General features: G+C 47.2%; 1 protein-coding gene across 2 annotated transcripts in view; it reads left to right on the top strand.

Annotated features, from left to right (window-relative positions):
* The window catches only part of Nup210 (nucleoporin 210), a 104,268-nt gene that overhangs the window by 56,154 nt on the left and 32,755 nt on the right, over positions 1 to 15,359 (top strand). For both annotated transcript variants that reach the window (XM_034511184.2, XM_076940116.1), the window contains 5 exons: positions 369 to 542; positions 6,231 to 6,423; positions 7,163 to 7,269; positions 7,988 to 8,092; positions 8,185 to 8,286. In XM_034511184.2, coding sequence (XP_034367075.1) covers positions 369 to 542; positions 6,231 to 6,423; positions 7,163 to 7,269; positions 7,988 to 8,092; positions 8,185 to 8,286 — 681 coding nt within the window. The remainder of the gene's footprint in view (positions 1 to 368; positions 543 to 6,230; positions 6,424 to 7,162; positions 7,270 to 7,987; positions 8,093 to 8,184; positions 8,287 to 15,359) is intronic.

The following is a 15,359-nucleotide window of genomic DNA, read 5'->3' as shown; positions in this document are numbered from 1 at the left end:
GGAGGCGGATGGTTCTACCTGCGGCTCTGTTTCTCCACAGGGCTTTGTCCTGCACAGTCCCTTTTCTGACCCATTTCTTTACAGTTAAAGTCTCAACCTTCAGTGTATAGATTCCTACATCTGTGCTTCACCTTGATGGGTGTAAAGTTAGCACAGTCTTCTCTTTCAAATGTCCAGTACCAGATTCAGCTATGGGGTTGTCCTGATGTCCTGGGGAACCACAAGGCATCGCTGATCTGCCTCTTCTCTGAGATGTTGGTAGATGGTAGCTTGGGTATAGGCAACATCACTGTCCTACAGAAATTAAGTCTCAGTCCAGAGAGGAGGGACTACACTCGGGTGTCTGACTCCTCCTCCTGTTCCTTTAGGTCATTGCCCTGTCCGTGGGGAACCGGCCCAGCCTCTCTAACCCCTTCCCTGCTGTGGAGCCCACTGTGGTGAAGTCCGTCTGTGCCCCACCATCCAGGCTCACTCTCATGCCTGTCTATGCCCTCCCGCAGCTGGACCTGTCCTGTCCATTGCTGCAGCAGAATAAGCAGGTGGTGAGTATGGCCACTTTTGGGGAGGGAGGAGACATTGCTTAATGGACTGACAAGAGAACCTTAGCTCCCTGCACTCATGGCCTTGAGTGTTCTGAGAGCTGGGATTCCATATGCAGGCACCTGAATCTCAATAGCCAGAGCTATGTGGGGCGTTTCCATTTGCACCTTGTATGAGGGAATCCAGGGCCTGCAGAGGCGGGAGACTTTCCAAAGTCCAGTTGCATAGTTGGTCCCAGCTTACAGAAAGACATACTTAGCTTCTGATTTTCTACGTTATGGGGTGGAAAGGTGACAGGCACTTGTTAGAAGCCAACTTGGAGTTTTGGTCTTTTCCCAGGCTTAGTAATAGGGGATTCATCTTACCTTAATGGTGTGGCCAGTGGAGCCAGTCACAGCCACAGTCAGCTTCAGCACCAGAAACTGATGCTCTGTGGAGCTCTGCACTCCATAGCCCACTCAGTTCCATGTTAGAGTTACAGTCTTTGTGTACTGTCAGCTGATGTCAGTGGCTGTCATGTCAGAGCATATGTGGGTCAGACTGGCTGAGGGGGTGGGGCACAATAGGCTGTGATGTGTTAATTCATGATGGGTTCATTGTGTGTGGCCTCATCCTAAGTCCAGGAGCTTCCGTAGTGGCCAAGCAAGACAACCCCTCAGGCCCCATCGCTTCTGATTCTAGACTTGCTGTTGCCCTCTGCTGGGCACACGAGGAGCTGTAGAGTCCTTGTGGATTGTCCTGTGGTTTCAGCTGTTCCTGTGGGGTGTTGTCATTGTGTGTAGTAAGAGTGGGATTGGGAGCTGTGAGGAGAGGGGACATCAGCATTGCATTGTCACAGGACAGGGCATTTCAAAGTATCAAAAGGGAAAGAAAGTCCCTGGGGCCTTCAACCAGTAGCTATGAGGTTAACACCCACAGGTTGGCTTCCCCAGAAGCTGGGACTGGTCCAGTCCTCAGTTCTGGAGTCTCACAGCTCAGGGCCCTGAGCGTATCTACCTCAGGGATGTAGGAGAAGGTAGCCCCAGCCCTGCATGGAGGAAGTTAGTCATGGTTTCCTCATCCCTCCAGCACATCCTCCTGGTCCTTCAGCACCAGGTTCTGGACCAACAGTGTTGAGGAAGGTGAGGAGCTACCAGAAGACAAGAGGGCCACTACAGGAATGCTATAGAGAATATAGCTGGGAGGGCCAGTGCTGCCAGGGAGGAGGAGAGCCACAGAGGGGTGGGAGGAGGAGCTGGACAAGGAGATGATCCCCTAGTGGAGCTAAGGGGAAGTCCCAGGGAGGCAAGCCAGCAAGAGCAACAACAGCTCTGAGGTCAGCCGTGGTCTCTAGTATCCCTCCTGTGCACGTGGTGGCTAGGCCAATTCTGTGTGCTTGCATCTTTACATCATAGCCTCATTTCCCCATGACCATCTCTGCGGTGGGCAGAGTTGGAAATGCAGGACCAGCTTTATCCATCTCCAAACCCAGCAACTCCTCCTAGGGTCTGTGTTTTCCCTAAGCCATCTCAGAGTAGGTACTGTTCACCTCTGTGCACCCAGGCCTCCTGCACATCTGAATGAACCTTCTGATGCTGAGTGTGTCCACAGCCTTTCTAGCTGTGGGGCAGGTGCTGTGAGCTGGGTCCTGGTGGGTGAAGGACAGACAGCTTTGCCGTTGATCCACACATCTGTTCCAAGCTTAGTTAGGAGAGCTGTACAGCTGTAATGCCTGGGGCTGGAGGACTAACCTTCATCTCTCCTGTCGGAGTTAAGCACAGCTGTTTCCCCTGCTGCTCTGGGTGGAGCTGTGTGGTGGTTGTGCCTTCTCTGGCCCTTGTTCATCACTGGAGCTGAGAATAAACACTTCACAGACCCTCACTTATGTCCTTCACTTGCTTCACTTGGGCCAGTAAGGGTGGTTTACAGCAAGAGATACATCAAGGAGTAGGAAGTGTGGTAGGGGGATTACAGACTCAGAGCCTGCAGGTGGCTCAGCCCCAGTGTCTGCTTGGTTTTTGACCTCAGATTGTGGTGCTCAGAAAAAGATTTCTCTATCTCAACTTGGAGACTTGTTGAGATGAAATCCTGTACTCACTACCTGCTTCAAGCCTTTTTAGCTTTTTCTTGCACATTTACGGCATGAACTGTATCCATGCATATATATATCTATATATATATCTATATATATATCTATATATATCTATATCTATATCTATATCTATATCTATATCTATATCTATATCTATATCTATATATATCTCCTATCAAATCAGTCTGGGCAACCCTCCCTCTCAAACGTTGGGAAGCTTCAGATAGTTCCCCTGCCATTCTTTATGTAATCTATTATTCTGATATCTAGTTGCCCCCCTGTGCTGCAGAACCCCAGAGCTTACTGCTCCCCGTGTTCAGCGCTACTTCCCAACCCTCTGCCCCTCCCCTCTCTTCTAAGCCTCAAGTGACTCCCGCCTGTTCTGCTCTGCTTCTGTGAGATCATTTTAGCTACCACACATGCGTGAGAGCCCACATCACCTGTCTCTGTCTTTCCGTCTCTCTCTCTCTCTCTCTGCCTGGTTTGTCTGCAAGTTTTACCTTTTAGTTCACATCTGTTTTGTGTAATTGTCCTTGGTAGAGGGAACAGCATTGTGCTAAGTTTGGAATCTCAAGAAACATCTGCCTGCTGGGCTCCCTGCCAGAGGCAAGAAGCAAAATCAGTGAAGATGTTTCACTGTGATTCCAGCATGAGAGACCGTTGGCCTGTGTTCAAACCTCACCTGCTGTGGGAGTCAACCATTGCTGGTGGTGGAGGCCAGTGATGGATTATGTGACTGGATGTAAGTCCAGAGAGTAGCCATGATACATTCTGTCTTTTCTGCTTAAAGCTGCTTATGGCTTACAGTTGGGCTCAGTGTCAATGCCAAGTCCCCTCTGTGGCCTGTGGAGCCTTGGGTTCCTGACCCCCTAGCTGTTCTTACCTCTGACTCTATGCCTTTCATGGTTGAATATGTTGTCATGCCCCCTACCTGCTGTCAGTGCTTGGGGCTTGGGGTTTGGATAGGCTGAGCCCTGGGGCTTGTAGCTTCCCCCTTCCTGGCCCCATGCCTTCCTCACTGCCTCTGCCTGCCCTCATTTCTTTTTTTTTTTTTTTTTTTTTTATTTTTTTTTTTTTAATTTATTCATTTATTTTTACTGCACATGCGTTGGTGTTTTGCCTGCATGTATGTCTGAGTGTGAGGGTGTCGAATCTTGGAGTTACAGACAGTTGTGAGCTGCCATGTGGTTGCTGGGATTTGAACTCAGGACCTCTGGAAGAGCAGTCAGTGCTCTTAACCGCGGAGCCATCTCTCCAGCCCCTGCCCTCATTTCTTTATCAAGATTCTCCTTTGTCTTTGTCTTCAATTAAAGGTGTGGCATACCTGACCCTTCCTCTCAGCTCTCTCACTCCCAGGTTCCTACAGTGACATATCACTATAGAATTTGCTTGCCTAGTTTAATCTCTGCCAGTTACCGCTCAGCAAGCAACCATAGGTAAGTGACCAGCAAACAGGAGCACACTGTCCCTGAGTCCCTCTGAGAGGCACCTTTGTGTAGACTTAGGGTCACTAAGACAGCAAGAGCATGGGGAGTGGGTGTTAACCAGGAGAGCATTGGCCTTCATGTTGAGCAGTCTGTGTTGCTGAGCTGCAGCAGGACCAAAACCATATCACATATATGTGTGTCTTCCCTGTCTGTAAGCATTGGTGAGGAGGAGGTCAGCAAGGGTTCCTGGTCTGTCTGCAGCCAGACTGGGTTAGTCCAGAGCTGCCTTGGACTGAATGGTAATGGCGTGACTGTGGAGCTTGACTCAGAATGGGCTACGTGTTGTTGATGTCAGCAAGAAGTAATGGGCCTTGGACACAGAACTGCCATGTGATCCATCAGTCCTTGTGTTCCCAAGCCATGAGCTGGCTATTCAGGCGTGGCCCCTGCGATTTATGGTCCCATTAGGGGACCTTGAAGAAGATATATCCCCAAGGTGCATCTAGGTGCAGTATCAATTTAGTTTTATAGCTCTTCAAATCCAGAGGCCACCTAGGACGTGTTTGCAGAGTAAATTATTGGCAAGGTGAAACACCAGAATGGAGTCAACCAGTGGGACTGATTGACTGCAGTCAGTCCAGGTCGGGTCCAGGTCTTCCAGGCAGGTCAGCCAGTATTTCTTTTACCAATCTTGGTTGCTATTATGTACCTGGAGACTAATTAGTCCAGGATTGGGTTGAGCTGGTGCCTAAGGAGAAAGCAATGTCACAGGAAGTCCTTGGAGAATCTGGCCTGCTGTGTTCCACTCTAAGCCTGTGAGAGTGTGAGCAAGTTCTGGAAAGAGTCTGAGCCACAGCGTTTCATCTCGTAAAGTGGGAAAGTTCCAGTCAGCCTGCAGGCATGCTTGCATAGACCTGATGTCTTTCCCAGGAAAGCACCGATTTTCTACCAGAAGCTGAGAGGAAAGGTGAGATGTCTGGGGAAAGCACTGTAGTCCCTGCCCACACTCAGAGCTCTCCAGCTTGTGCCCCGCCCAGTTAAAACCCTTAGTGTGCCCAGTTGAGGAGTCAAGCTGCTGACATGAAGGACATGAAGGAGTGTTTTTTAAATTGTAGCATGCTTAGTCATGTCTGGAACCAGGAGAGCTACAAGAAATTGGAGAGGGGTCCTGGAGGTAGAGGCAGGAAGCTTGGTGCAACATCAATCAGGATAGCCATGCCACAGTAACAATCCCCACCCCCACAGCCATACATCTCAACTGTGCAACATAAGCTCAGCTCTTTCCTGCACGGTGCAAGAGTCTCACAGTGTCCATCAGTAGGTGCCATTGTACAGAGAGTTTGTGCTTGGGCCTCAGAGGGTCCTCTGGAACTACCACAAATCATTTGTCACATCTCACTAGACTTAGTGAGTTACCCTAAGGTGACAGAGGATAGTTCTTCCTTCTGGGCTGTGCCTGAATGGATTAGATCAGCTGTAAGCTATGTTAGAGCCCACCCCATTTTGCTACTTCAGTGTGAATTACAGTGTGAATTTGATTCTCCAAAATGACAGTACAGGATTCACATTTAAAATTCATATTTTAAATTCATATTTAAAACTCCTGGAGCTAGAGAGATGGGTCAATAGTTATGAGTGCTGGGTTCAGTTCTCAGCACCCACATGATGGTTTATAACTATCCTGCCCTCTTCTGTCCTCTGCAGGCATGAGGCTTACATATGTGTATGTAGGGAAAACAGTCAAACACATACTTACGTACATACATACATACATACATCTAAAATACATTTTTTTAAAAAAGAGTCCCAGCAGATGGGTTCTGGTTCCTGCCCTGACCAGAGCAGCCAAAGATGGAGACCTTTCTGCTATCCTGAGCAGGAAGAGCTGGAGCCTAGGGTCAGTCTAGATTTAGGGAGGTACCCCTACCTCTCCTTGACATGCACCCTGTGTCATTTTGTTAGGGAAAAAGGGGAGTCCTTATCACCCATGGGAAAAAAAGGAGCCAATTTGAACAGGACTTTGGATACATGAGTGGTGGCATTCCTGAGTGTTGGTTATGACTTATCTCTGCCCTTTCATCAAGACTATCTGAGCCCACAAGTGACACTTTGGGTTCCAAGGCATACCTGTGGCAGACATTAGTGCCAGAGTGCTAGGTGTGGCCACAGCATCTGATCATTGTTTCTTTTAGGTTCCAGTATCCAGTCACCGAAATCCCCTGTTAGACCTGGGTGCCTATGACCAACAGGGCCGCCGATTTGATAACTTCAGCTCTCTGAGCATCCAGTGGGAGTCCTCTCGGCCATTGCTGGCCAGCATTGAGCTTGACCAGCCCATGCAGCTGGTATCCCAGGATGATGGGAATGGCCAAAAGAAACTACATGGTGAGCCAGGTCTTTAGCTAGTGGGCCTGGAGGCAGAGGAGATATGAGAAGACCTAGACACACAAGAAGATCCTACACTAAGTTCATGCCTAGGACCTCAGGTGTCTGGGGCTTTATTCAGAGTTGAACCATGAAATACAGAGAGAGCTCATCTCCCTATCCCTCCCTCCCTTTTTGAAATGGAGTCTAACTATAGCAGTAGCTGGCCCAGAACTCACTATGTAGACCAGGCTGGCCTCAAGACACTGAGATCCACCTGCTTCTGTCTTTTGAGTGCTGAGATTAAAGACATGCCTTGACAGCTGGCTACTGTTCCTTTTTTTATTTTTTAGATAAGGTCTTCTTCCTATGCAGTCAAGCTAGCCTCAAACAGGTCTTCCTGTCTCTTGAGTGCTGAGATCTCATGCCTGCGGCAGTACACTCAGCTTCACTGTGTTTCTTTAATCCCATTTAGGCATGTGTGGTAGGAACCAGGGGCTCGGGAGCCAGAGCAGTCAGATCTCCTGCCCCAGGTCCCTTGGCCAAGCTGTGGCAGTGACAAACTTCCTCAGCAGCCCTGTGTTGAGCTTGTCCTTTCAACTTATCTCAGCAACTATTTGGGGCCTATTAATCTTTACAGGACTAAAAGCCCCAGCAAACTCAGTAACTTGTTTCAAAACTTGAAACTGAATCAGCAGCAGAATGAGGTGGCTCCAAGGTAACTACAGGCCCTGTGGCTGATATTTGTTTCTTGTCTCAGGTTTGCAGACAGTTTCGGTTCACGAGGCATCAGGAACCACTGTCATCTCTGCCACAGCGACTGGCTACCAGCAGTCCCACCTGAGCGCAGCCAGAGTGAAGCAACGGGTATCTCCCAGAGGACACAGTGGGTGGGCCCATGGGCAAGACCAGGATGGCTCCTGGTTTTGTGTAGATTCTGTCTGGTGTCTGAGGCCTGGACCTCCCTTGCTGGAGATCATTTCCTGCTTAATTTCCCCCAGCATCTCTTGAGGGCTTTAGGCAAATGTGCTGCCTGGTGGGAGGGGATCGTCCCCAAGAATGGACCTGTGTGGATGATACCCACCCTGTCAGACTACCCCCAAGCTGCTACTGAAATGGTGTGGAGACAGTAGGTACTTGTAGACAGGGAAAGTGGGAGTTTGCACCCTAGGGAGCCAGGATGCTGAGACAAAGAAGCTTCCTCTGGGAGAAAGTGGTCCCCATTTGGAAGGAGGTGGCCTACTGAGGCAGATGTTCACTTATCCCTGTCCCAAATGCCTTCACCCCATTCCATTCTTATCTCTTGTAGAACCTGTTAGTTTTTGAGTGGCCTCACTGGGCTCTCCTCTGGAGCCTCACACCCCACAGACGACATTTTAAGAACTTCACTTATGCTTCTGACCTCTGTGGGGGTGGGGGTGGGGTTCTCTCTGCCTCCCAGGAGTCCCCTGGGTGCTAACACTGCTTGAAGCTTCCATTCCTGGAATGAGGGCTCTACCTGGAGCATCTAGCTCCATTCTTCTTGGAGGGAGCTGGTGATGTCTGTGGTCTTAAGGATCTGACAATGTTGGCCTTTCTCTTTCAGCATGACCCTCTAGTACCTGTGTCAGCCTCCATTGAGCTTATTCTTGTAGAGGATGTGAGGGTCAGTCCGGAAGAAATGACCATCTATAACCATCCTGGTGTTCAGGTGTGACCCTTTGCCCACCACCCCCTCAAGTGAGAAACTGTGCACTCTTTGCCACCCAACCTGACCCCTTTCATCCCCGCATCTCCCTCCAGGTAGAACTCCACATCACAGAAGGCTCTGGCTACTTCTTCCTCAACACAAGCACCCAGGACATCATCAAGGTGGCCTACCAGGACACCCGGGGTGTGGCTATGGTAAGCCTAGGCATCAGGATCCCAGCTGTCTGCTCAGGTTGACATTATTCCAGGCCTACCTGGTACTGAGCAGAGCCTTGAGATTCTGAGTCGCTCTGAAGTTGTGTGGTTCCTGTACCACCTTTGTGCTTTCTCTTCTGTATCTGCAATTACCCGCACTGTTAATTACCTAATTCTTCCCTTTCAATCAATCTTCCATTCATCTTTTAATTATTCTTTTATTACATAAGTGGCTTTGTGGTAACCCTAAGAAGCTTGCATTTCAAAACTTCTCCTGTTCTCTCTTCAATCCCTTACCTCTCCACAGTTCCCACTTCACCCTCTCCCACCTCTAAGGACAAGGACCTGATTGGATCTCTGGCATGGAGGAATGGAACACCCTGGTTCCTCCATGCCCCGAGCTGTTCTTTCTTTTTGTATTGTTGTGTAGTCCAAAGTTACCTTGCTTGTACTTTTAGCTTTTTTATTACACGGGATCCTCTTTTTCTTTTCAGTGGTTTAGTTTTATCTTATGTGTATGAGTATTTGCCTGAGTGCAGATATGTGCACCAATGTATCAAGTACATGCAGTGCCCTCAGAGGCCAGAAGAGGGTGACAGATAACCTAGAACTGGAGTTATGCTGAGTATGAAAGGCCATGTGGATGTTGGGAACCAAACCCAGATCCTTGGGAAGGGCTGCCAGCCACTGCTTTTAGTCACTGAGCCATCTCTCCAGCCCCTAAATGTTCTCTTCTTAATAGAGTCCAGGAAACAAATAAAGAACAATCCTAAATATCTACACATGTGTCTGATGAGGTATTTATGCAGCCACTAAATGAAAAGTTCCTCTTGAAAGGAGGTCCAGAATGACACCCACACACATTGTCAACACTTGCCTAATAGGGCATCGCCACTGCTGGGCAGCTCTGAGCCCAAACTCTGCTACCTCTGTTGAAAGTGTTATTGGCCTCATTCCTAAAGAGTCAAGGCTCCCCTGACTCTGAGGACATCCAAGCTGACAGGGTGGATGAAGGGCACGTGGCTTCAGCCCATGAAGTCTGGTTGGCAGGCTGGCTGTGACTCCCATGCTCTTTACTTTTGACCTTGCCTTGTTCCTGCAGCTGAGCCCTGGAAGGCTAGCCCAGCACAGGAGGCACTTGTGATCCAGGGAGGGCTATGACCCAGGCTGTGACCTAGGCCTAGTACTTCCTTTCAGAAACACTGAAGCATGTTGCCACTCCCACTCAGGAGCTGATGGTATGACATCAGTCATGTGCCAGTGTTTGTAGCTCCAACTCCCTACATTTCTGATGCTCCTGATTTTTGCCTCCACCTGCTTTCTTAGCCTATAAATCACAGAGTTAATGGGCCTAAGCTGGACAGGTATACATTGACAGGAACCAACTGGTGGGAGGAATGTGACTGTAAGTATTGGACTTGAGGGTTAACTGTGGTGCAGGATATCAGGAGCTGGTGGGGACAGAGATAAACCAGAGGACATGGGATTTACAGGGGATGTGGATGGGTAGCAGTGTGTGCCTCTTTGATGCTGGCTCGTATGTCTCATCAACTTCATGTGTTTCGTAGAGGTTCTTGGTATGTTACAGATGTGAACAGCCACTCCCACCATCATTAGAGTATTTTCATGCCTGGGAAGGAAACTGTTCAGCTTCCTGTTACCTTTGAGTTCTTCCAGACTCATCCCTTATCCCAGCTTTTACCTACTTGATTACTTAACTCTATAGATTTTCCCATTCTGCACAGTTTCAGTGAATGGAATCATGCAGCATCTGGCTGTGGCCCTTGTCTAACATGTCTTCAAGGGTTATCCACGTTGTAGAATGTTCCAAAAGCTCATTCCTCTTTATAGCTGATATGGCTATGCACCTTTCCTTTGTTCATTCATCCATTAGTTGATATTTGGTGCCAGGACCTCATGTAGCCCAGGCTGGCCTGGTGCTAGATATGTAGCTGAGGATGTCCTTTAGCCAAGGAGAATTGAATTTCTGATGTTTTCTCCTCTCCAGTTTTGGGATCACAATTGTATACTACCACGCCTGTTGTGTGGTGCTAGAATCCAGCTCAGTGCCTCCTTCATGCCAGGTGGGCACTCTGCCACCTGAGCTACATTTCCCTAGTGTCTGACTTTACTATTGAATAATACTGCTGTGAACATTCATGTAGCGAAGGATTTTTTGAAAGATTTTTTTTTTTTTATATGTCCAGTCCACTGGATTTTGAGTTACAGATGGTTGTAAACTGCCATATGGGTTCTGGGTTCTGAAACTGACCGCTCTGGAAGAATAGACAGTGCTCTTAACTGCTCAACCATCTCTCCAGCCCTGTGTATGTTACTTGTATGGATATATATCTTATCTCTGCTTACATGCCCAGGAATGGTAACTTTTGCATAGAACGTTTTGAGGAACCACTGACTGTTTCCTGTGTTCCGTCCCACCAGTGGTGGATGAGGTTGCCAGTTTCTCCTCATCCTGTCAACACTTGTAATTATCAGACATTGATATCCTAGCCACTCCAGTAGATACAGGTGGCTTCTCCTCGTGAGGCAGATTTGTATTCCCTGAGGAGTAAAGTCATTCACCATCTTTGTGACTTTTCTGTCTTCTTCAAATTCTTGTGTCTTTTTGGATAAATGTCTAATTAGAACCTTTGATTGTTATTCTTTTTATTAAGTTGCAGAATATCATATTATTTTCTAGATATAATTTATTCATGAGATGTGATATGCACATTTTTTTAAATTAAGACTTGTCTTTTTTACTTTCTTGGTAGCATATGTTCAAGCTTATGTTTTTAATTTTGGTTAAAATAAAAACTAATAAAATTTAAATATTTGAGTTTTTAAAATTTCTGATTTTTTTAAAGTTACATTTATTTACATATTTATTGTGTTGGAGGTGAGGGGAACATACATGCCACAGCATGTGTGTGGATGTCAGAGGCCAACTTTGGCAGTTAGGTCTCTCTTTCCATCTTATGGGTTCTGGGATTGAACTCAGGTTAGGAGCCTTGGTGATGAGCGGTCCTGCTGGTCTTCTGTGCTTTTGCATTTTCTATCACCCTGAGACCCTGAGAGTCCATGACTAATGGCACTCCTGATGATTTGCTGTTTGCTTCTAAGTTTTGTCTACACTGAGTTAACTGTGTGTGACAAAATCCAGGTCTTCTGTCATGAGTGGCTGTCCAGCTGTCCTGGAAGCCTTTGTTCTTTTTGTTCTGCACTGGATGATCCTGGAATCCTTGTCAAAATCCAGTAGATAGTGACATGAGCTCAGTTCCGAGGCTGCTAGCTCTGCGTAAGTTCTGTGCGACTCATATGTCTTTGCTTCTGTCGCACGTCGTGTAGATTACTGCTGCTTCATAGCAAGTTTAACATCATGTGAGTCCTCTGGCTTTTTCTTCTTTTCAAGTCTTCTTTGACTGTTTTGCATCCCTTACAATTCAGTATAAATTCTAGAGTCAGCTTGTCAACTTCTATGTGAAACATCTAGAATTCTCCCAGGACTTAGGTTGGCCCTTTAACAATGTACAACCTCTGACCATGAATGTGAAGTATTTCCCAGTCACCTCAGCCTCCCTTGATATCCTTTGGTGGTGGGTCTAGTTGGGAGTGTTAAGTCTTATACTAGTGTTGTTAACTTTATTTCTAAGTATTTGTTCTTTTTCATGTTAATAATTCTAAATAGAGTTGTGTCTTAAATTTTATTTTTCTAACATTTGGCTTCCTGCATGTTAGTCTCATCCTGTAACCTTGCCGAACTCTTAGGAAGTTTTAGTGGATTCCTTAGGGTGTGTGTGTGTGTGTGTGTGTGTGTGTGTGTGTGTGTGTGTGTGTAAAATCATGTCATGTGTGAATATAGGTAGTTTGACTCCTTCCCTTTGAATTTGGAAGTTTTAATCTTTTTCTTGCCTTATTGTCCTGGCTACAGTCTCTAGTACAGTGTTGACTAGTATGAGAATAGCCATCATTGTCTTGCTCTAGATTGTGGGGAGAAAACTTGCATCCTTCCACCACTAAACACAATGTGGTAAATTTACAGATGCTCCAGAGGGATAGTGGTGTCTAAGAGGCTTTTGGGCAAGACCGAAAGTATTTTTAAATGTGTTTGTGAAGATAAAGACAGGTAACATTCCTCACCACATCCTCATCTTACCTTGCCTCTGTTAGCTTAGATGTAGATTGGGCCTCTGAGTATACACAGACTCAGTTCCTCCAAGGTTTCATCTGATTCCTAGAGCTTCCAGCAGGCCATGAATGGGTATCTGTGAGAGAAGGGTGAGGGTATTGGGCAATAATACTATTCCCTTGACTAGATAGTAAATCTCTGCTTCCATCATGCAAGTCACCCTTGAGAACACACTATAAAGGAATGTAGTCATGTTGTAGGGCTCTGGTCACAGACATGTGAGGTTACCATGGGTCTTTCTGCTACTAGACTGGTTAACACTAGACTTAGAGCATGCCCACCACATCTCCTTTCTCGTCTATGATTGGTGAGTCGGAGACCACCAGCTCATGCACACAGGTGCTCATAGGCACATAGGTGATGGTAGTGCAGGCCACTGCAGACCTAAGGGAGTTCTGGCTCTTCAGTGACCAACAAGCTGAGGAGCCCAAGGATATGCTTATAAGCAAGGTATGGGTGGTGCTGCCTTATTCAGGTTAATACATCTTGTCTACAATTAATGAGAGCATCAGAATGCCAGGTGAAAGGAGACAGGTAGTTTAGGGGAATACTATGGTTGCACCTCATTCCTACCTGTGTTCTAGCTTGGCTCTGTGCAAGGTTGACTTACATATGGGACTGATAAGATTAGTGGTCAGCAAACTCTGTGTCCACTTGCAGGGAAGCATCAAATGCAGCTGATTGAGAGCCTGTGGGAATCAGTCACAGCAGCTGTGAGTGGGACATGTGTATACATGCTACTGGTCGACTCCAGGGTACCTTTAGGATGCTCCTTCTCCCAGGTTCTCTGATGTGACTGTCTGCACTGACTCTGCTTATGGCTTGGGGACCTTTTGTTTTTCTGCTCCTCTTTCCTATATGCTTGTGTAAGGTCTTTGTTTTGAAATCTTTTATTTTGTTTCCCCTTTTAAAAGATTAGTTTTAAACTTAGCATTTGAGTGTTTGGCCTGCATGTATGTGTGCAGCACAGGCGTGCAGTGCCTGCAAAAGTCAGAGGAGTGCATCAGAGCCCTTTGAGCTAGAGTTACAGATGGGTTAAGCCACCATATGAGTGGTGAGACTAGAACCCAGGTCCTCAGGAAGAGCAGCCAGTGCTCCTAACCACTGAGCCATCTCTAACTTTTTAATTTTTAAGACCCTGGGATCTCCCTACATTTTCTGGCTGACCTTGAACTCCTTGGCTCAAATGCTTTTCCTACCTCAGCCTTCTGAGTAGCAGGAACTGTGGGTATGATACTCATACTTTTTCCAAGCATTTTCATTTGTTCCCCTCTATAAAAGAAGGAATAATTGTACACCGCTGTGTGTGAGTGCGCCTTGTCAAAGCTTGACACTAGGAGGAAAAGCTTTAGTTGAAATTCATCCGCACATCTGGAAACATACCTTATCTTTGTGTTCTAGAGATTAAAAATAACTTCCTGCTATCAAGAAGAAGGGAATTTGAAATCAGGAGAGGTGTGTCTGTTGTCATAGCAACCAACAACAGTTCCTCTTAGTCAGGTTGCCCTTCTTGAGTAAGCTGAGGGTGAACCTATGGCCAGAAGAAAGACCTTTCAACCAGGAGCACGTGCTCTGTGGAGTCTGTTTTTGGCTTGGCTCTGTGTATAGGTAATGAACAGAAGCTGGAATCTTTGTTTGAAAGGCTCGAATTTCAGCACTATAGTTTCTCTAGAATACCTCTGATTTTCTTGGTCAGACACTGCCAAGATCTGTACCCCACATCTTCACAGGGTCACAGTGGGCTGTAGCATTCTGTCCCATGGCCAGTCTGGCTCCCTGGGGAGCACCTTGGAGGAAGGCCTGAGTGTGGCTTCCATCCCAGCAGGTTCTGTGGAACACTGACCTTGGGTCTCTGCTTTCTCCTCCAACTGCTTCAAGGGGAGACCGGGTCCTGTTTCCTTCTTGTCTGGAACCTACAGGACGTTCAGAGTGTTGCTGGGCTGTGATGGGTGCTCCGGCTTCCCTCAGAGGACGATCTCTGAAGGACACGTTTGCACATTTCTTTGGCATTTTGCAGCTGCTAATTAGCAGCATCCTCGTTTCTCTTCTTCACAGACAAGAAAGCCCACAGCCGTTCTCACGCAGCTCCGAGACAATGCTTCGCTCTTCTCTATTGATAGGCAGTTGAGACGCCACAGTGGCTCCTGTATGTATGCAGTTGGCTTCTCAGTGTCTTTGGAAAAGATGTGAGTGTGGGATTCACACAGCAGGCTATGGTTGAAGTTTTCATGCCCACACAAGGCACCCCAGGCTGAGCAGGACTGATTAATTTTGCTCACACAGCCCCCAGAACCCTCTGCAAGGGGCCTTTATTTTATTTTTGGCAGGTTTGTACAAAAGAGTGTTTACCTGATTTAAACTTAAAGCTTCTTCCTTCCCAACCATTTCTCATATTTCATGAGTCCTCTGAGCACAGCCTGTCACTGAGAACTTGGTGTGCCCTGAGTACTTGACACTTCTTTTTGCTGTGTTCGTTTGAGAAAGCTCCAGTGCACAGTATGATGGTAACGAGGAATAAGGCTCTGCTCTGGTGAGTCCTAGGAGTGCTTCTTTATCTCCTCGGTACTGCAGTCTGTGGCCAGCATGATGCCCTGAGACATATGCAGACGCACACTGGCGAAGAATTGGCAGGGGGTGATGGTTGTAGGGCTTGCACTTGGGACTGTGTCCACATCTTCTGTGAGGTTAGTTGCAGATGCCGTGGTGCCCACTCCATACTCTCACCCTTGGGAAACGGGCAGAGATGACCACAGCCTGATGTTTTATCCAGACTGACTCCTGGATACCTGTGGTCTTTATGTGAGCTATGGTCATCCCTGCAGACTGCTGGGTGAGAGACTGAAGATATAGATCCCAGTCCTCTTGTATGATAGCTTGGCCTACT

The sequence above is a fragment of the Arvicanthis niloticus genome, chromosome 9, assembly GCF_011762505.2.
Source record: "Arvicanthis niloticus isolate mArvNil1 chromosome 9, mArvNil1.pat.X, whole genome shotgun sequence".
Lineage (NCBI taxonomy): Eukaryota > Metazoa > Chordata > Mammalia > Rodentia > Muridae > Arvicanthis > Arvicanthis niloticus.
The sequence above is the reverse complement of the archived record's forward strand: the minus strand, read 5'-3'. Positions and strand labels throughout refer to the sequence as shown.